The sequence below is a fragment of the Grampus griseus genome (genome assembly GCF_964374135.1).
Source record: "Grampus griseus genome assembly, chromosome: 7".
In the NCBI taxonomy this organism is placed as follows: domain Eukaryota; kingdom Metazoa; phylum Chordata; class Mammalia; order Artiodactyla; family Delphinidae; genus Grampus; species Grampus griseus.
The window spans coordinates 54,021,707-54,044,053 of NC_139001.1; the positions used below are offsets into that span (position 1 = coordinate 54,021,707).

The 22,347-nt window shown below is 39.9% G+C and overlaps 1 protein-coding gene across 1 annotated transcript in view; it reads left to right on the forward strand.

Annotated features, from left to right (window-relative positions):
• CCDC141 (coiled-coil domain containing 141) overlaps positions 1-22,347 on the forward strand; it is a 206,288-nt gene that overhangs the window by 132,070 nt on the left and 51,871 nt on the right. The window contains exons 9-12 of the mRNA XM_082657911.1: positions 8,689-8,830; positions 11,378-11,497; positions 13,781-13,972; positions 20,089-20,268. Coding sequence (XP_082514037.1) covers positions 8,689-8,830; positions 11,378-11,497; positions 13,781-13,972; positions 20,089-20,268 — 634 coding nt within the window. The remainder of the gene's footprint in view (positions 1-8,688; positions 8,831-11,377; positions 11,498-13,780; positions 13,973-20,088; positions 20,269-22,347) is intronic.

Sequence of the window (22,347 nt, forward strand, 5' to 3'; positions counted from 1 at the left end):
GCTGGAGAAGATGTGGAGAAAAGGGAACCCTCCTACACTGTTGGTGGGAATGTAAATTGGTGCAGCCACTATGGAGAACAGTATGGAGGTTCCTTAAAAAACTCAAAAAAAATGCTGCCATATGATCCAGCAATCTCACTCCTGGGCATATATCCAGACAAAACTATAATTCAAAAAGATACAAAACTGAAAAACATAGAAACACCCACTAAAACCAGGCTACTTTATAAAGTATTCATTTGGCTTTTCCTGTCCCTAAAATTAATTTAAGATTTACAGGTAAACTTGCTTCAGCGTTGACTCAATTTCTGCTCCTGCATAAAAGACTGTTCCAGTTTTTTTTTGTTTGTTTTTTTTTTTGTGGTACGCGGCCCTCTCACTGTTGTGGCCTCTCCCATTGCGGATCACAGGCTCCGGACATGCAGGCTCAGCGGCCATGGCTCACGGGCCCAGCCGCTCCGCGGCATGTGGGATCTTCCCAGACCGGGGCACAAACCCGTGTCCCCTGCATCGGCAGGCGGACTCCCAACCACTGCGCCGCCAGGGAAGCCCCTGTTCCAGTTTTTATTCTACCTTGCTGTGGTGAACTTAAGCTTATAAACCTCATCCTGACTGAATACTTTGCTTTCATATAACCTTAAGTATTGCCCTTTTGCTCTAACATTTATTGTTATTCATTTAATGTTGATTTTTCATATTTTACAGAGAAATAGAAACAGGGGTAAGTTGGGATTTTTCATTCTCTTTTCACGATTTTCTTTTATGTTGACTACCACTACATACCCTGTTTGATATTGCGAATGATAATGAACTTTAGACAGAGCATGGTTCATTCAGTCATTCATTTGCTCATTCCCAAAATATTATTGATTGTCTTTGTAGATCAGGTGCTCCCAAGCATCTAATGTGATAGGTGAAGTGCCTGCCCTCATGCTGTTTATATTCTGCTGGGAAGAAAGAGTCAACCAACAAATAAATCAACAGATGAGATGCTCTTACACAGCAATGAGAACTGTGAAAAAAAAACAAGTGAAATGGGCTAGAGAGTGACTGTGGGGAGGGGACCATTTTAGACATTGTAGTCAGGGAAAGATTAAGGAGAGGAGCTACCATGCAAGTGGCTGGGAGATGAGTGGACCTGGAAGAACAACAGCAAAGGTGTAGCAGAAGGAAGGACAGTGTGGCTGGAGGAGAGCGTGACAAGGGGAAAAGGCATAAGACAAGATAAAATAGTTAGGTGGGAGTTAGACTATGTCCAAGTGCTCGTTGGCAATAAAGGCAACGCTTGTGTGCTTTATCTACATTAACAAATTTTATCCTCAAGCCACCCTGTTATACAGATATTTCTATTACCATTGTCCCTGTTTTGCAGGTGTAGAAGCTGGGGCTCAGAGAGGTTCAAATAACTTACCTACTACCTGTCACACAGTGGTAAGGGGTGGAGTTCAGGTCTGAACTGCTCTGTTAGGTTGCTAGCTCTGTCTCCTTTCTTTCAACTTCAGTCGTTAGCAAGGAGGCTGACCACTTAGTGAATGTGGATTTTTTTTTCATTCTAACACACTTAAAATGTGCTGTATCTATCTTCTAATTTCAACTCAAGTCTCACCTTCCCTGCAAAGTTTTTCTTTCTTTCTGTTTATTTAAAACATTATTGAGCATTCGTATGACATACCAGCACTGGGCTTCAAGGATAGTCAAAGATACATAAACCTGGCCCTGAGTCTTCAGAACCTTATTAATGGCCAGTAAGGGAATGACATGTCAAGGGAGTGTGATCTAGGTCTGAGGAAGCCCTTGGGACAGTGGGTGTTAGGGCCACATCTTCAGAAAAGAGAGACACAATCCCAAGCTCCTGTGACCAGGATGGGTCAAGTGAAGGAGTGAGACTTGAGAAGACCATTGTTGAATTTGATAATCTAAGATGGGTGAAAGGTCTACATCTTCCAGCCAGGATGAACCTAATCAAAACCTACCACACAATAGTTTTTTAATTCCTTTGTATTTGTCAGCCCTATCTCACTTTTTACTCTGTGGTGTTCTGACTCATTTCTTAGTTGTTTGACTTGTGACAGCATCATCTCCCCATCCAGACCATGACATCAACTTGAGGTCAGCCTTCAAGGTCAACCATGTAGGAAGCCTCTTTTATGCTCCTTATCTCAGTATTTACACACTAGGTGACTTGATTTGAAATGTTAAGGGGCTGGTGTGGCATTAAGGAAAGTTTAGGTCATAGCAAAAATATTTTTAAAGATCTTACGTGGAAAACAAACAAAAATAATCCCCACCCTCCAACAACATAAAACAAAACAAAGAAACAAAATCAGAAATCCCTTTGTATCAGAGTCATCTATTGTCACATTTTGTAGGAATTCTACCAAACATTTAAGAACTTAAAATAACTTTTCTTAAAAAAGTTTGATGATATATTTAGATGGTAAATATCAGATACTGAAATTTAGGAAATTGCGAAGTTGAGTTATGACAGTGTTAACTCAGCCGCCTTCCAAATATTTTCATGTCTGTATTAAGTTGTTCTCTTTAGGGGTTGAATAAATGTCATAATTGCAGTCTGAATCTGTTACCATTATTAAGGCTTGTATAATTCTGAAACTCTTAGTATGGAATGCACCCAAAGTTTACCCTTTCTATTAAATGTAGGACTAATTAGATTAGGTTCTTGTAAAATATCTAGGAGTCACTCATTGCAATGTGAATTTATTCATTTATAATACTGATGATGTGATGTGAAATAGCAAGGATCCCAGAGTTAGAAGTTCTGAAACTGCAGGGTCTACAGAGGAAGCCTGACTAAAGGGGCAGAAATCTGTGCCTTGGACAGCTGAGGGGGGGAGTACTCTCCAATGAGAGGGCTTAGAGAGGAAAGAACACCAGAAAGAAGAGAGGAAGAGATGTGAGTGGACAAATACATGAATAAACTGCTCATTACAGTGTTGTTTATAATAGTGCAACCACCTAAATATTTTCAGAAAATAGGAAACTGTTCCAGTAGTTTAAGGGCAAGCACAGTATGGAATAATCTAAGCCAATATCAGAAGAGTGTTTTTGAGGAATATTTGAAGACAGAGAGTATCCTCACAATAAAATGTTAAGAGGATAAAGTAGGATCCAAATCACATATATGGCATCTTACTAACTTTGGAGGGGAAGGGGTGGAAAGGACTGCCAAGAGAAAAACTTTCTGGAAGGAAATACATTAAAATGTATTCTTATATATTCTAAATTACCTCAAAAGAGAATATTTGTCTGGTTAGCTCTTACTGTGCCCCTTTTATGTGAGGATTTATGTCATCAATCAGGGAAAATGTTCAGCAATTTAAATATTGATTTTCTGTTTTTCTCTCTTTTCTCTCCTCCTGTAACTCCCAGTAGAAGAATGCTGGAGGCTCCCAGTCTGTCTTAGATGTCTGAACTATCTTTCATATTTTTCATTCCTCTATCTCTTCGCACTGCGTTCCCAATGAATCCCTCATATTGAGTTTTCTCTTCTGTTAATTTTCCCTTTGTTTTCAGCCATTGAATTCTTTTGTTTGTTTTCATAACTATACTGTTTTCATTTCTAGGATTCCTAACTCATTCTTTTTCCTATCCAATTTCGTTTTACTTCTGACTGCTTTTGCTTCAGAGTTTCTTGTTTCTTTATTATGGGTGCTCATTTTTCCTTTATCTTTCTGGTGATGTGAAACATATTTATAAAGTCACTTTCAGATTACTCTACTTATTTTCATTTCCGGTAGAGCACATTTAGCTCTTGATTGTTGAGTGTCTTTTCTTAGGATTCATTTTCCTCATGTGTTTTGAAATTTTAGATTGTCCTTCTGGATGGGAAGTGTTTTTTCTTCAGCTTTATTTTCCTTGCTTTGTTCTCTACTCTTTTTTTTTTCTCCTTAGCAGCTTTGCAGTGATTTCCGCCTGAACTCACAGGGTCTCCTGTCCAGAATCAGTCTTCTGCTATTTGATCAGGGTCACCCGAGCTCCCATAGAGCTACTGGGGCTCTCAGAGGTGCAGCCAGAAATCCAGGTTGGGGCACAGTCGGGGTTCCTGACTGCTCTGCTATGTCTGATTCCTTGGCTTCAGCAGCAGTGGGCTATAGCATTTTTCAAACTCCTTTTACAAGAGGGAGAATCCCGTCCCTGTTACTGATTTCAGGGAGAATCCCAGCTATGGGACCCTTCATGGAGGACATGTTTTGGTCTCTCTGACCTCATAGGAGTGGAACATGTGGGCATCTCTGCATGGATCTGGACCAGAACCCAGGAACCCTGTAGTTTCAGCCCCACTTACTACTTGCTGTTTCTTTATTGTCATGTGTATACAAGAGGTACATGTGGGTGTGAGATGTTTGGTGGGCAGTGATTCTCAATGTGTACAACTTAAGTCAGAAAAAAATTATTGTAAAAACATACATATCCCTTCCACAGTTCGAATGGCACTTTTTCAAAGTAGGGATGAAAACTAGATGGTGGCGATTGTTTCCTCCAAAATAGAGATGATAAACATGAAGCGTTCCTGTCCAGAGATCAGGAAGATATTTTTTCCCATTTTCAAAGTATAATTTGTCCATAGACAGAAAGAAAAAAATGATCAGCTGATCCCTTCTGATGAGATAGAGTGAGCTGGCGCGTGCTTAGCATCTGGTTCAGCTGCTAATCCAGATGGGCTCCCAATAGTAATTTATGAAAGGTTTGAAAGCAACTTGCTGCTCTCAGGAAAGAATCATTAGAACACATCAACATTGGGATTTACTCTCTTCCCGCAGCCCTGGTTTGTAACAAATGCAAAGACAGGGCAACCGCTTCCATAGAGCAAATGTAACAGTCTATTTTTGAGCCAAAAGTCAATATGTCTCTGCTCTCTGGGAGGGAAAAAAAAAAAATCAATCATTTTTCTTTCCCCCTTCCCTCCCCTCTCCTGGCTCAATGAATAGGGGAGAAAATACTCCCATGATGGAGTTTCTAACAAATGTCTAAAGAAACCTTCACAGTCTGTCACTCCAGAGTATCTGTGATGCTTGAAGAAGTCAAAGTCAATGTCAGGAATAATCTGATGTACCCCATGCTCATACTACAGGCAGGAACCATCTAATCCATTCATAGACAGGCAGCCCAAAGATCAAGCAGTATTTCCAATGCAAGTTACAGAGCCACAGATTGTTAGGCCTAGAAAGCTGGTCCACTGGTAGCTCCTCTCCCACCCCATCAGGCAGCACATGAGCAATGCGGCTTCATCAGAGTCAGAACAAAATGCCCGGGCACTCCCGTCAACCAAGTTTCTGTTATCAGTCCCCAGTTCTTGTCCCATCATTTATTTAATATTACTGTGAAGTAACAGGACTCATTTCTGGGTGGCTGATGGAATTCTATTAATTTATTTTCAGTTAATGTAAGAATTGCTGGCAGAGTGTGAGGTCATATTTTTCCTTTGATCAAACCATCTGCATTTCACTCTCTGAGGAAATTGGCAATATGCATGCTATACATGTTTTAAAATGTTTTGGAATGTTCAGAAGAAATGTCTGGAATCAGTGTTTCAAGTTTCCAACTGAAAATGATAGAATAGGGCTGGTTGTAAGCTGCAGACTAGGTTTTCACCAAGGAGGAATGGAGAGGGAGAGGCCCTGGGGTTAGGAGTGTGACAGATATACTCCAACTGGGAATCAGGTAGAAGGAAGGGATTAATGCCTGATCAGACAGAGATGATCTAGCTGAGGACAGAGGAAGATAGGAGCTGGCTAGGGTAAGCAAGATAATTGAGAACTTCTTGTACTAAGGATGTGGTCTAAGTGACAAATAAGGGAATGCACATGGGACAGGCAATTCAGTCTGTCCCTATAAGGCTTGAAACAGTGGAGGGAAGTATCAGTCAACCTAACTATGAATCCTAAACCATCGAAGAAGAAATTGGGCAGTCTTTGGATAGCCTAAAGCTTCTATAACTGGGCAAAGGGCAAAGTCATCTTTTTTTTTTTTTTTTTTTTTTTTGCGGTATGTGAGCCTATCACTGTTGTGGCCTCTCCCGTTGCAGAGCACAGGCTCCGGATGCGCAGGCTCAATGGCCATGTCTCATGGGCCCAGCCGCTCTGCGGCATGTGGGATCTTCCTGGACCGGGGCACGAACCCGTGTCCCCTGCATTGGCAGGCGGACTCTCAACCACTGCGCCACCAGGGAAGCCCGCAAAGTCATCTTTGTTTAAAAACAATTAGAAACCGTTACTAGTGACATTTTTAATACAGTAACTATCTGTGCATATGTTCTTTTTCCTTAAATCTGTGTCTTGTCTTCCCTTAAATATTGATCAAAGTGTACTTTATTTAATTTGAAAATATGCATTGATCTGCTTCTTACAAGGCTATGTAGCTCAGGGCTACAGAGGATAAATGAATGAAAAGAATGTTGTATTTTCCCTTAATTTATAATGCAATAGATATACAGGATAAGACATAAATCACCACAAAATAAGACTAATCTCGTAGGTCATTGGAAAATTAAAAATGAATGATCCATCCAAAGACAGCAAGAGATCCTGTTTGGCTCGTTGTGATTCATCTAAATTAAAATTGTGAGTTGCTAGAGAGCAATATATTTATGGAAGGAATGCTTGATTTGTTTTTGTTTCCCCGTTTCCATTTTCTGTGCTGGAGGGGCCTTCAAGATGTGAATTTGAATAAGATATGGTGCCCCTCTAGTGGTCACTTTGCAAACTACAGACAGACATTTCATTACCTAGAGAAGCCAGCCAATTTCAAAAGAGCATGCCAGCCAGGCTAATCCTGTTTCCATCAACACTGAGTGCAAGGGAAAGTGAAATTTTAGAATACTCCCCCCCACCCCCATCATGTGTCATGGACCCAGAAAAGGTACTATGAGGTGGTAAAGAGTGTGGACTCTGGGATCAGATGAATAGGTTCAAATCCCAGCCCTGCCATTTAATAAATGTGACCTGGGCAAGTTACTGAGCATTTCTGTACCTCACTTTGCTCATCTGCAAAACAGAGATAACAGGTATAGCCAGATCATCGGGTAGTTATGAGAATTAGAAGAGATTACTTAAAACATTAAAAATGGTTCCTTGTCACAGTAAGTGGATTATTTTTAGAAAATGTTTACCCATTTACTATGACAAGCTTTATTCTCTGTACCTATTTTCCACAGTGCTTATTCACCTTTTCTTTTTTATTTATCTTTCTCATTCCAAATTTGCATGTTCTACAGAAAAACCATAACATGTAGGACAACTGGGCTTTTAAGTGCCTTTTTAGCATGCAAAGTCTAAAATGTAGTTAAAATATGATTACTGTTACCAATATAATATTTTTACAGAATTTGTGGATATAAGTACAAGGATTATTTGCTAAACTCTCCTGATTTCTTGATTATACTCTTCACTGTCTCTGAGTTATTAAAATGTGAAACGAGTTGTTTCAAGTGTAATGTCTGTGGGACCTTAGGCGTCAGGAATAAGATTTCCCCTCCAGTTAAACTTCTCTGGGACTCCGGTGGTCCCACAGGACACACTTGAATCCCATGTGCATTCAACAAGATTCTCAAGCCGCCTGATGACCTCTAAACTCTTGGCAGCCTCATTGTCATTCCTGTGAAGTCCCGTTCCCTCTCAGGCAGTTGGGATCCTGCCCTCATTTCGTTACTAATTCAATTCATTTTTACTGAGTCATAAATTAATTTTTTGAGGTAAAACTACTGAAATCTGTATCTTGTTCCAAGATCTTTTAAAGCTCTGGGTAATTAAATGTGAGAGTTATCAGCTCATCTTTATGAGTATTGGAAGGAAATGACTGATAGGAAATTAAAGACTTCAACTTCTTATATGCAGGGAGAGGGTCTGTCTCAGGGATAGGTTGAAAAATTTTAAAGTGCTCACTGGATCAGCAATGTCCTTTCATTGTCTTGCATTGCTAGTAAGCCTGTGTTGGAAATGGTTAGGAAACTTGCTAATGTGTCTTTAGACCACAGCAAACGGGGTCCAACTCAAAGTTCATTTGTTGTTTTAAAGACATTTTCATTTTATGAGCTGTCATGTCACTTTTCATTTTCTCATGAGGCCAGCACAGGTACAAAATGACAGTGTGAGGCTTGGTTTCTTTTTATGAACAAGTACATCAGATTCCTCATTGTTGGTGATACCTTGGTTTTCACCTAATGATTACAGCCTTGAGCATTCGTAAGTATCCAGAACAAGGACCTTAGTGTTACATAAATATTTTACCCTATTGGATCATTCAGTGTTTTGTTAATTGGCTGATCTACACTTCTATTCAAAGAGCATCTTTAGATAAATGAAGCTTTTAAATAACACCCCCAGGAAAACTCTTGGCAAACATACTGTGTTTTTTGCCGTAAGCTTCTCAAAATATCTTAAAGAAATATTAGAAAGTGAACCTTTAGAAGAGAAGATTAGAACTGGTTACAAAAACCCATAACTCATCTTTTCCCTCGGGACTGACCGACTTAAACAAAACAACATAATTTGGTTTTGGTCTCTGCTGTACCAGGACTACAGCTTCTTAACTTCTATTATCCTAAAGCCTGAAGCTTAGTAACTTTGATCAAGTCATACTTATCATGAAAGGTTCATTTTCAAATGTTCCCTGTTCCTGGGGCCTCTCTATGAGGGTGGAGTGAACTAATAGCTGGCTTGTTCCATTCAGCTCTCGGGTGACCGGTGTCCGTGAGATGATGGGATGCATCAAGAGGCGAGTTGATCATCTGACTGAACAGTGTTCAGCGCACAGGGAATTTGCTCTTAATAGACAGCAATTAACAGCCTCAGTGGAGGGCTATTTAAGAAAGGTAATTTCATAAAATGTGTCCTCCTTAAGCTACTATTTATTTCTTGGTTTGCATAAGTTTCTTTATTTTTAATTTTTCATTGAAGTATAGTTGACTTACGATATGTAAATTTCAGGTGTACAGCACAGCGATTCAGTTTTTTTTTTGTGGTACGTGGGCCTCTCACTGCCGTGGCCTCTCCCATTGCAGAGCACAGGCTCCGGACGCGCAGGCCCAGCGGCCATGGCTCACGGGCCCAGCCGCTCCGCGGCATGTGGGATCTTCCCGGACCAGGGCACGAACCCGTGTCCCCTGCATCGGCAGGCGGACTCTCAACAACTGCGCCACCAGGGAAGCCCTCAGTTTTTTATATATATATATATATATATATATATATATATATATATATATATATATATATATATATATATATATATATACACTCTTTTTCAGATTCTTTTCCATTAAAGGTTTTTACGTAATGTGGAGTATAGTTCCCTGTGCTGTACAGTAGATCCTTGTTGGTTATCTATTTTATGCATAAGTTACTATTTACATGCAGCTCCTTACCTGGTGATAATAGATGATGGTATGGGAACTGCAGCATGCGGGCACGGTGGGAGGATAGGGGTGTGTCTCCTTAGGATTCCCTTCATCCCACATTAGGCTTTATATTCAAACAGAATGAAATTGTAATTCACTACTGCTCATCAACCATCCCTGCCCCAGGTTGCCAAAACTAGAAGTGTCATCCTCCCTGCCTCCCAGCCCAGAACATGTTTACACAAAGGCAGTTCTCATTTTGCACAGAACTGTGTTAATTGAACCATGTGTATATTGTGATTGTGTCCTCTTTGATTTATGTGGTTCTGTGCGTGGCTCCAATATGCACATTTTGGTTAACATGGCACCACACAACACAAGAACAGCAGGTAGATACCAAAAATGATGAGTTTTAGGGGTTCCAGGAATAAATTGCCATTATCATAATTTATTGAACCAAGACAGTGCAAAGGACATGGCCACTCTGAATAAAACCATATGTGTGAAAATCCTTTCTACAAAGTGAATATAGTGGTTTGAAGAATTTTATTTCCCATTTTCAAAGAGGAATAAAAACAGGCAGCTACTATTTGACTAAATAAAAAATTACTTGTCTGGGGGCTTCCCTGGTGGCGCAGTGGTTAAGAATCCACCTGCCAATGCAGAGGACACGGGTTCAAGCCCTGGTCTGGGAAGATCCCGCATGCCTCGGAGCAACTAAGCCCGTGAGCCACAACTACTGAGCCCTCATGTCACAACTACTGAAACCCGTGAGCCTAGAGCCTATCCTGCACAAGAGAAGCCACAACAATGAGAAGCCCGCGCACCGCAATGAAGAGTAGCCCCCGCTCGCTGCAACTAGAGAAAGCCCGTGCGCAGCAACGAAGACCCCAGGCAGCCAAAAATAAATAATAAATAAAATAAATAAATTTAAAAGAAAATTACTTGTCCGTAGATGGGGTTATAGCAAAAACTAGTAATATCTCAATTACATTAATGCTAATGAACCATGTTGTAAAGTCTGGGTCTCAAATTTTCAATGATGTTTTTTCATTAGCTACAATGGACTTATATACCTGACTTACACAAGTAGAATTAATAGACTTCACAGGAGAGGTCATTAAATAACCAAGTCTCTATCTAAATTGCCTCCTTGCCTGTTATTGATCCAGAGATGGGAATTTGAACCTTGTTCTGATGCCTGAGTCCAGGGAGATTACAAACATGGCGGCAGCTGTAGTGCTGCATTCCCTGGAGCTTGAGATTCAAGCGAATTTGGTGGTGGTGGAAAACACAGTAGAAACTCAAACAGCTGCTGTTGCTTGTGTGGCTACTGCCAAGTCAGAGCCAATTTGACTTTGGGAAGTATGAACTCTAGTCAGAGCAAGGCAGTAACTTGAATTGAATAGAACCCCTTAAACCTCACTATATTCACTAATTCATGTGTATTGAAGATCAAATCATAATCCCCCACGTTCATCAATTAAATGCCTAAGCGTGTTTCTGTTTTGTTATTACATGTACAGCATGTGGTGCTGTCCCGGGGCCCCTCAGCCCTAAATATCGTAATCCATAAAGTGATCTAATACCTATGCTGGACCTCTGCTTCAAAATATACCTGTAAATTGGGCCCCTTTCAGTGTACAGTGTATGATCATGACTTAATGCACCAGAAAAATTCATTTCTACTGATGTGTTGACAAGTGAATTATCCTTTCTACGTAATATAGATAATAAATTCTTAGAGAATGTGGATTATTGCCTACATCTCATCGCTGTTAATAAAAGAAATATCTGTAAACATATATCCTCTATTGGTGAGTCAGTAGTATTACCTCATATGAAGAGCAGCATTATGAATTTAAGTAGGAAATACTGAAATATTAAACTATTTTTAGATTAAAATTGATATACATTTAAAGTATAATGGGAATGTAGAGAGTAATATTTATCTCCTCTACACATATGCATACATATATGCCAATATATGTTACTAAGGGTGCAATATATTCTTTATTCCTAAAGGTGGAAATGTCCATTCAGAAAATCAGCCCAGTAATTTCTAATGCAATGGATGTCGGTTCCAGCCTTTCTGAATCAGAGAAGATTTTGAGTACATATCTGGAACTAGATAAACAAGCTAAGGTAAATAAAATGAGTTATTATTATGGTTATGGTTTTGTAAATATGATTTTTCTTTATTTTCAGTAGCTATAAAACTTAATCCTAACTCCCTTGAGGGCTGCAATTCTAAATTAGTCTTCTGGCAGATAATGACTTAAAAACGGCTACCATTATGTGTATCTAAAGTATATTTACAGGTGCATTTATTAGGGCGTTTGAGCTCACGGAAGCTCAGCATTATAGCCTGGTGCTAAACACTCATTTGGCCCTCTTTCCTAGCCTGGGAGATGTTAGCAGCCCTTGAGGCCGGGAGAGCGCCTCTTCAAGGCTATTTGTGATTTTCTGCTAGAGTAAGTTGCAAGAGAAAATTACCAAGAGCAATGCATCAGTGCTAGATTCCAGGAGGCAAAAAAATCACAATGTTGTTTGCACACCCAATGTTTAGAGACAGAAACTGCCCCCTCCTCTGCCTGGCACCTTCTCTAGCACCCTCTCACCCCTTTCACATGGGACTTAGGTTCAGACATTCCTGCTAGCAGCTCCAAACCTTCATGAAGTCCCTGCCCGCCCCAGCAGGTGGTTAGGAAGGTGAGGCAAGTGCCCAGGTCTCTAGGAAACAGCCTTGCTATTCAATCATTTCTTTTTTTTGAATTTAATTTTTATTTTATATTGAGCTACAGTTGATTTACAGTGTTGTGTTAGTTTCAGGTATACAGCAAAGTGATTCAGTTATACATATACATATATCCATTCTTTCTCAGATTCTTTTTCCATATAGGTATTACAGAGTATTGAGTAGAATTCCCTGTGCTATACAGTAGGTCCTTCTTGATTATCTATTTTATATATAGTAGTGCATATATGTTAATCCAAAACTCCTAATTTATCCAAGAGTCTCCTTCACAGACAGCACCGCCACCTGAAACTCACGGATGAACCAATTATTAATGGGCTGTTTTTAATTCATTTTTTAAAATGTCTAAAATGAAATGCATGCCTGAACTCAAGTTCATTTTTTTAAAAAAGAAAGCCTCATATATTTTATTTAGAGAAGTACTTTTTCTTTTTTTATAAATTTCTTTATTTATTTATTTTTGGTTGCGTTGGGTCTTCGTTGTTGTGCACGGGCTTTCTCTAGTTGCAGTGGGCGGAGGCTACTCTTCGTTGCGGTGCGCGGGCCTCTCATTGTGGTGGCTTCTTTGTTGCAGGGCACGGGCTCTAGGAGCAAGGGCTTCAGTAGTTGTGGCATGCAGGCTCAGTAGTTGTGGCTCGAGGGCTCTAGAGCGCAGGCTCAGTAGTTGTGGCGCACGGGCTTAGTTGCTCTGTGGCATGTGGGATCTTCCCGGACCAGGGATCAAACCCGTGTCCCCTGCATTGGCAGGCAGATTCTTAACCACTGCGCCACCAGGGAAGTCCCTTCATTTTTTTATTTAAAAAATTTTAGAGGGAAGGAGGAAATTTCAAGGGGAGAAACTCCTCCACTTCCTCCTTCCAGAGGGCTCTCTGGGAGCAGCTCCTGTAAATTAAAATTACCTCCATTCAGTAGAGTACCTGGGAAGCATATTAAATACAAGTAGGAGAGCAATCCCTCCTTGCTCTAAATGAGAGTGGAGCATCTGTCTTTCATGTTTGCTTGAATCCTAGCTTGGTCTCACGTGAAATTTTACACAGCTCTGCGGCAGTTGTGTAAATAGTGCCTAAAATACCTACTCGTCCATTGAATCAGTGGTTAGATTTCACGTGCCAAAAATTGCACTCAAAAGAAGACATAGGAGAGCAACCCTAGCAAGTCAAATTCACTGACTCTTTAGGTTGTAGATGGAGACTTTAAGAAGACTGCATACTTGATATGGCATTTTTTGTAAATTAAAAAATGAGTGAACAATTTCTATAAACTTGTCATCTCTTATATAACAAAATTAGTTTAAGAATTTTCTAGAGCTACTGGTAAATTTCATAAAGCAATCATCATGTATAATTATTTTATTTAAATTATTTTAAACATTTCTGCCAATGTGTTTTACAACCTTTCTTACTAAACAAACTTTCTTCTATTTGTGACACAGAAAGTAGAATGTTCTAAATAAGACGTATAGGTGATAGACTGAAAGAATAATTTGAGGTAGTTTTCATTTTAAGGTGCCTTTTTTTTTCAAATTTTAAAATATGTGCCTTTTTCATTGAGGAGAGTTTTGGTACAAGTTCAATTAATAATTGTAATAGATGGCTGTACAGAAGGTATTGGAATGTGAGTGTTCATGATTCCCCTGTCAGCTTCTGACCTCCTGTGTCTTGTTTTTATAGGAGACATCACATGAATCAGAAGCAGCTGCAAAACTCTTGACAGAGAAAAATGATTTTGAACCTGATGAAATGGCATCGCTTTCTTCTAAAGCTAAGTGGCTAGAGGAAGAATTAAACATACTTGGCCAAAGCCTCAGCTCCAGGTCACAAGTCCTGCAAACTTATGTGGCATTTCTAAAGTCATCAGAGGAGGTACGGTACCTATGGGCTGACCTCTTTGACAGAATGGCCTCTGCCCATCTTCCTGCTTTCTAAGGGGATAGAACCCTCGTGGATCGTTCCAGATCCTCCACCCCAGTGCACATACTCACTTATAGCTCCTTTATTCTCCAAGGCACCATACACAGGCTCAAAGAGTAAGTTATTTTACTAAAAACATAATACAAGTGTGTATGTGTAGATACAGACAAATAAGCAAAGTGGCTGTGTTGAAACCCTTTTTACTATGGCCTACAAATAAATATATATATATATATATATATAGATTTTTTTTTTTTTTTTGCGGTATGCAGGCCTCTCACTGTTGTGGCCTCTCCCACTGCAGAGCACAGGCTCCGGATGCTCAGGCTCAGCGGCCATGGCTCACGGGCCCAGCCGCTCCGCGGCATGTGGGATCTTCCCGGACCGGGGCACGAACCCGTGTCCCCTGCATCAGCAGGCGGACTCTCAACCACTGCGCTACCAGGGAAGCCCCTGGCCTACCAATATTTACAATATCCTAAACATAAAACAAAATTATTTAAAAATAAGTCATTTTCTATTTAAAAATAAGTCATGAATCTCTTTGAATACTTAAGCAATTTGTGTGATTTGTTTAAAATCCACACAATTGGAAGTTATAGGCTGTTGGGTCCCGTCTCAGATCTGTCTTGTTTGATGCTTTTAATAATTTTCCTCTGAGAGCTTTTTCTGAGGCATTGTTTTGACTGGTTTGTACTAAATAATCTGTAAAATTCCCTCTGGTAGACTAGAATTCCATCTCTCAAAGGTCCCAGGTTCTTGAAGGTGACATCAGTCATAGCAAAGCACTTGAGTCCCATCTCATTTAACTCTGGTCCTAATGCTCCCAGGCGCGCGTGGTTCACTCTCCTTTCAGGGAGGGGCTGCTGGTTGAGTGGGAGGTAGAGCCATCAAGGCTCACTCAGGGGTAAAGCCAACCCAAGTTAGGTAGCATCCTCCCGCCACCCTCCCAATACTCTCACCCTTACCTCGCACGACCACATCCTGCCTGCCCACATTCCTCTGCCAGCTCTCGTTCTCTAAGAGTCTTGAGTTCTCACCACTCTGGAAGAAGGCCACGCACAGGCCCTGGAAATCTCAGGGAACCACTGCCTCCTTTTCCACATCTTTCTTTATTCTGGATTTTTAAAATTTTTTCTTATCCTGGAACTCTCAGGGTTAGGCAGAGATATTATAGCCGACAGGTTGTTCTATCAATGAACACTTTTTTTAAAAAAGAAAGAATCTTTTTTTTTTAATCTGATTTATTTATTTGTGGCTGTGTTGGGTCTGCATTGCTGCACATGGGCTTTCTCTAGTTGCAGTGAGCAGGGGCTACTCTTCATTGCAGTGTGCGGGCTTCTCATTGCGGTGGCTTCTCTTGTTGCAGAGCACGGGCTCTAGGTACGCGGGCTTCAGTAGTTGTGGCATGCGGGCTCAGTAGTTGTGGCTCACAGGCTCTAGAGTGCAGGCTCAGTAGTTGTGGCGCACGGGCTTAGTTGCTCTGTGGCATGTGGGATCTTCCTGGACCAGGGCTCGAACCCGTGTCCCCTGCCTTGGCAGGTGGCTGCTTAACCACTGCGCCACCAGGGAAGTCCCTCGATGAACATTTTTGTCTCAACTTGAAATGGTGGAGAGGGTACAAAGTAGTGCTTGGTTTTCTGCATCTTCATTGCCAAAAATGTACCTTCTTAGCTTCTAGCTTAGCGCCTACTTCCATGGCCCCCTCTGGCCTCTGGGACCAGGAGTTTTGGGACTAGGGCTGGAACCTTAGCTTTGCAAACAGAGCTTTCCCAAGAAGGACCTCATGTCCTTTCATCTTCCCAGCTTTCACTTAATCTATTTTCTTACCTGGCAGAGCCTTGTGTCCTCACCTCGGCAGTGCTCTCAGTCTGTCAATCTCCTACACCTTCAGGCTTTCTCTCTTTTCTCACCAGCTTGTGCTTATTCAATTCCATTCCATTCCATTCCCCATGTCCTCAACTCCCTGCCTTCTACCCTGACTTGCCAGCTCCCAATACTAGATCACTCCAACACTCTGTTTACTCAGCTTCTCTTTCCAAGCTTCCAGACGCTCCTGTGGAAAATCATACAATTGTGCTTATTGGTGCTCTTACAAATTTATGGGTCTTTGGCTCAGCTGAGCCCCCCATATGCTCTCTAGTTGGTGCCCATTCAGTAGTGAGTCGCAAACTTCTTACTGCAGTTTCCATTCCTAAATGTCAGCTTATGCCCTTACCTTGTATGTGACTGAAAAACATGAGTCCATTGAGCTTAACTGCCTTGACTTCCTTCAGCTTCCAAACCCACTGACATATTCACCCTTCCTCCACTGTCACCAATAAAGTGGAGCTTCTGCATGTGTGCTGCACTAATCAGCCATCAGTCCCTCCCTGTCTGCTCCTACATCCTTCAGAATCTGGCTTCAGCATCCATCCTCTAATTTTAAAAGTTTGCTTTTTCTGTTGCTTCCTTCTCTTTGGTCTACAGTTCTGCCCAAATAGTCTTGCCCTCACTGAGGCTACCACTCTGTAATTTTCCTTCCATTCACAACTGGACTCTTGGGATGGGGAGATGACATTTCTTTCCTCTTCTTCCTGATCCTCCCTAATCCTCATCCCACTGCCATTTGGTTTATCCCCTTTTCCATCCTGCCGTTTGCACCTCTTCATTCCATTCTTATGAGCTTATACTTACTACTTACCAGTTGACAGGTGAAACGGTCAATCTTTATCCCACTTAATCCCTCTGCTGTATTTATTTAACCCAGTTACTCACATTCACCTCCTTTGACTTTAAACAGATTTATTGAGGTATAATTTACGTAGCATAAAATTCGCCTATTTTAGGATTAATGATTTTTGGTATATTTATAGAGTTGTGTAACCATCACTGCACTCCAGTTTTGGTATATTTCCATCACCCCAAAAAGAGGCCTGGGGTATACTTTTCACCAATCCTGGTTTCCACCACCCCTCCCCCCTGCCCCCAGCCTCAGGCAAGCACTACTCTGCTTTCTGTCCCTATAGATTTGCCTTATTTGGATATTTCACATAAGTGAAATTAGCTTGTCTACTTCTTTATCTGTTCTTTTTCCTGATTCAGTTCTCTGTTCCTGAAGTGTGGTGGGTTACAGAGTTCTTGCCTGTGCTCCCTCTTTTGTACATTCTATACATGTTCCCTACAAAAATCACCCACCCTCCCACAAACACACCTATAGTTTCAATTTCCCAGTAACTCAAAACTGGTTCCTCAACCCCAGCTCTTCTGAGCTCCAGGCCAATGCTTTCAACTTCCAATCATACTAATTACCTATGTATTCTGTAGCTTCCTGAAGCTCAACAAAACACAACTGGTTATCTTTTCCTCAAACGTTTTTCCTTCTGTATTTTGGCATTGGATTAATGACCCCACTGTCTTTCAGAAGTCCTATGTAGAAGCTCAAAGTCTGTTCCGATCCCTTTCTTAATGAGCAGTTATTTTTGTACTAGGCCCTGAACTTTTCATTCCTGATCTCATTTCATCCTTATAATATCCCTATGTTTATTTACTATTATCCCTACTTCGCAAATGAGGGAAACTGAGGCTCTGAGAAGTTAGGTATGTAAGACCAAACAGGTAGTAAACATCAGAGCTGAAGTTTAATTCCCAATCTCCTCCCTTTTGTTTTTTCAAACATCAAAGGCCATGCTAGGGGCTTCCCTGGTGGCGCAGTGTTTGAGAATCTGCCTGCTAATGCAGGGGACACGGGTTCGAGCCCTGGTCTGGGAGGATCCCACATGCTGTGGAGCAACTGGGCCCGTGAGACACAACTACTGAGCCTGCACGTCTGGAGTCTGTGCTCTGCAAAAAGAGAGGCCGCGACTGTGAGAGGCCCGCGCACCGTGATGAAGAGTGGCCCCCTCTTGCCACAACTAGAGAAAGCCCTCGCACAGAAACGAAGACCCAACACAACAAAAATAAATTAATTAATTAATAAACTCCTACCCACAACATCTAAAAAAAAAAAAAAAAAACGCCATGCTATCCCATGTCTGTCTTTAGAGACAACCTAAGAGATTTCTGAATTCCCCTTCTTCATTTGTACCATCACCTTCTCAGTTTAGGTCCTCATCATCCCTTGCCCAGCTTAAAGAAATTGTATCTGCCTGTTCTCTCTGCCTCCTATAATTCTCCCCTTTATGCCTTTCAGAAAATGGTCATTCTAAAGCAAATCTGATCATGTCACTTCCTGAAATTCAGGTTATATGACAAATGTAATTTATGAAGCAAGTTATAACTTTTACCCCAAAATGGGTAATGTATTAAAGTTGATCATTAATTCACTTAAAAAAAGAAACTAGTCCAGATTCAAGGAAATCCCTATAATGACATCATGCTCACTTACATTCAAGGAGGCTTTTTTGAGCAGTTGGAAAAGGAGGATGAATTAAAGTTTATGTTTTAAGAATTTCATTTAACCAACAGCCCATGATATTGACACCCCCGCCTGTAGCATACTATCCCATTGAAGTACTGATGGCTGTCATGCCGATTCCGAGTCATTGTGATAGCTGTCAGTTGTTTCAAACTAACGAGAGTGTGTCACAGTTTGTTGAGTATAGTAGCAAACGAGTTGAAACCTACTGACGGCTTTATGCCAACACAATGATCACTCTCACTTCTTTCTTACCACTCAGGTTGTGCTATCTGGATGTCACCCACACCAAGGTCATTTATCATGCCCTGAACCAGCCAGTGTTTCACACTTCTGCCTTCACACGTGTTATTCCTTCCATCTGGGGCCTCCTTCTCCTGTTCCCTCTCACCCTGGACAATTCTGAAAGACACAGATCAAATGTCGCTTCCTTTGGGAAATTCTTGCCTGTTTACTTTATGTAGAGCTGGTGGTCCCTCCTCAGTGTGCCCAGAACACTGTGGGCATATTTGCCTTTGTGTTGTAATAATCTGTTTATGGTTCTCTTTCTCCCAGAATTATCTTTGGGAACCCAATGAAATAACTGCTAAATTCTTACTACGGAATCTTAGGAGACTCCATGGAGGAGGTAGTATTTTAACTGTCTCATGATGGATTATGTAGGAGCAGAAAACTGAGGAAAGATTATCCAGGGCTGAGGAAACAAGTATCAGGAAAACAGTCATGAATAAATGGACTATGGAAAAAGAGGAGACAACTTCTGTTTCTAAGTGCCCTTTGCAGCGCTCATTAAATTAAGAATGATATTGAAATCTTGAAAATATAGTGACTAACCATTGCCTGAAATTTCTTATCCCATTTATATTGCTTTCAGTAGTTATGAGCTCTTTGAGTCTTATCCTATTGGCCATTAAGTATTATTCAAAATGCATAAAAACTTGTGTCAAAAATTTTCTACCATTTCTACAATACCCAGTTAAATGATCTGGTTCTGCAGGCACATCTGATTTTATATAAGCTCTGTCCAAAGAGAGTGATTTAAAATAATCTAGTATTGCTTACCTTGGTTAGCCAATGAGAAAATATAATTCTAGGGAGGTGAAGTAATGAACCTCAGTAAGATTTGCTCATGGAGGCAGTTTAATATTAATACATGTACAGAAAATTCATAATTATTTGTACTCTTTTGTTCTGGTTTATCACTGATGAGAAGCAAATTGTGATTTGCTAATTATGAATAACTTTCCAGTGACTTACATTTCTTTCTGATTTGTATTCCTTGATTGTATATGTTTATCTTTCTCCTGAATTATAAAACTCAGCTTTACATGGAACCACATTGGTCTTTGACATAAGCTGTCTCCAATTGCAAAACATACACATATATAATACATAAATATGATTTTGGCTACAGTAAATAGGGCTTCTGGATAATAAACTTGTCAGGTCAAGTTACTACCCAGTAGCAGTCAGTCTGATCTGTCAACAACCTGAATAGATTTTCATGTCTTTTCAGTAAGTTGACAATATTTAATAATTATTTAAAGAATTCTGAAATGTAGGTTCCAATTAAATTTTATATAGGCTTTTATTGGAATCTAGTATTTTTTGTCTTTAAAAATGTTTTTAAGTGTTCTTAACTTTCATTTATATTCTTTTATTTTTTTTTAAGGTAGAGGAGCAATGTCAGGGCCTAAGGGAGTTTTACCAAACTGATATCCTGCGAAAGGAAGAGGGTGTTGCTGAAGCTGAGCGTCTCTCAGACTCAGTGGAGAAGCAGTGGCAGCTGTTTTTAAAGAGGAGCTTTTTAACTCAAGACCTCGGGCTCAAGTTCCTTAATTTAATAAATATGGTGAGAATAACATTAAATGAGTCACACCTTCTTCAAGGATCACTTTTCAAAGTCAGAATCATGAATTTAAAAGTTCAGTTGTCTGTTATTCAGCTGTGCTGGTTTAGGAAGGTCTTTTTAGCTCCATTCAACCTAGAATAGTCCTGAAGCCCAGCATTTATGTGCTTCTTTGCTCCTAGACCTCTTGTGAGTTTATCACATGAAGGCTAGTTTATCTATTAACAAGAAAGAGTGACTATAATCCAAATGTAACATTATTATTATTACATAGAGTCCTCAGAAGATCACCCAGAAGTTCTGAGTTATGTTGAAAGCATGCAACAAGATCCTTACAAGATTTCCAGAGGCGAAAGATAACATCTAGGATGAATCTTCATTTCAAAGAATTTCTTACAATACCAGATCTTTTCATAGCAAAGCTCCATTATATTTAGAAATGTACCCTAAACTTTAGTTGTTAAGTTATATCTGTAAAGTATCCTAGACTCGACCTCAGGCCCATATAAAGTTCTCCACAGAATTCTTGAAAGATGGTTAATCCACCTCTCCTTCAATATCTCAAGTATCTTCCTTACGAAACTGTTCATTTTATTGTTAGAAAATGCCAGCTGCTAGGAAAGTTTTTTATTTTTTAATGTTAAGTCGAATCTGTCTTCATATCTGATTCTAACCCTCTGTAGCTCCACAGGGGGAAAATGTATGCATATTTCATTTCTCTTACACACGAAAGTTTTTCAAACCTTGAAAACAGTTGCAAAACCTAATTTGAGTCTTTTCTGCAGTGAACTAGATATAAATCCTTTCTATCATTTAGGAGGTAGCTTTCTCTCTTTCTTCATCCTAATCCTTCCTCTCAGAATTTTCCATGATTTGTCAATATCATTCATAACATGTAAACAAGAAGTAAAGTACAACTTCAACACAGAGTACAAAGTGTACATCATTCTTTACTAATGAGACCTAAGGTTGTACTAGCACTTTTAGCAATAATTTCACTTTGTTGGTTCATATGAAGCCTGTGATGGAAAAACTGCAATTGCATTACATTTTTATTGCAGTTCCTGCCAGGCTAGGTCTCTCCCATTTTATATCCGTGTCGCCTATTTATCTTTTACATACAAATGTGAACCTTTATATTTATTCCTATTTTATATCACTTTGTTAGTTTTAACTCATGATTCCATCTTGTTAAACTAATTTTGAGCCTGCTATCTATTGCATTAGCCATCTCTCCTGGGTTTAATTCTGTATATTAATAAGTAAGCCTCTTGTGGCTGCAATTAGATCTTTAATAAAAGTGTCTGAGGGGCAGATTGCTACCCCAATCCATTAAGTAATCAATTGATTAACCAGTCTTTTAAACAATCGTGGACATTCCCAATAGTATTTTATTTTAACCACTTTTTCTTAAGTCTATAATGGAAGACACTGCTCGAAGGAAGGTCTGTCTACCTAGTATCCTGTCAATTGTATAATATAATTTGGCAAAAATTAGTTTGATTCCTAGTGATCATAGGGTTCTTTCCAAAGTGCTCACAATCTGCTTGATCAATGATGACTTTATTGCCCTGGTTTTCAATGTCAAGCTTACTGACAGGTAAATCACATAGGCCATCTTTTCCCCCATTTGAAAATCAGGGCATTTTCCTTTCTCTAATTTTCTGGCCCTTCTCCTATTTTCTGTAGATTTGCAAAGATGACTGACATCTGCAATTTTCTCAGTACTCTGACATGTGATGAATCTCAGTCTGGAGCCTGAATTCATTTGGAAGAGTTGGGCTCTAACTACCCTCATCTACTTTGAGCTGCAATTTCCTCTTTATCTTCATTGTTTCAAACTTTGTTGTTTAAAGACCGGTCTTCTTAAATCTATATGGAAACAAAATATGCATTAAATAATTCTAATTTATCTAATACTATCCGTATGCATCAGAGAAAATTTGCTGAGTATTTTACCTATGTTCTTATGTTATATTGGTGCTTTACTGTTAAAAAAAAATTGTTATTTTTTACTTGGAACATTTAGAACATATCTGTCTATCTATCTTTAATATTTTTACTCTTTTTAAGTATATCTTT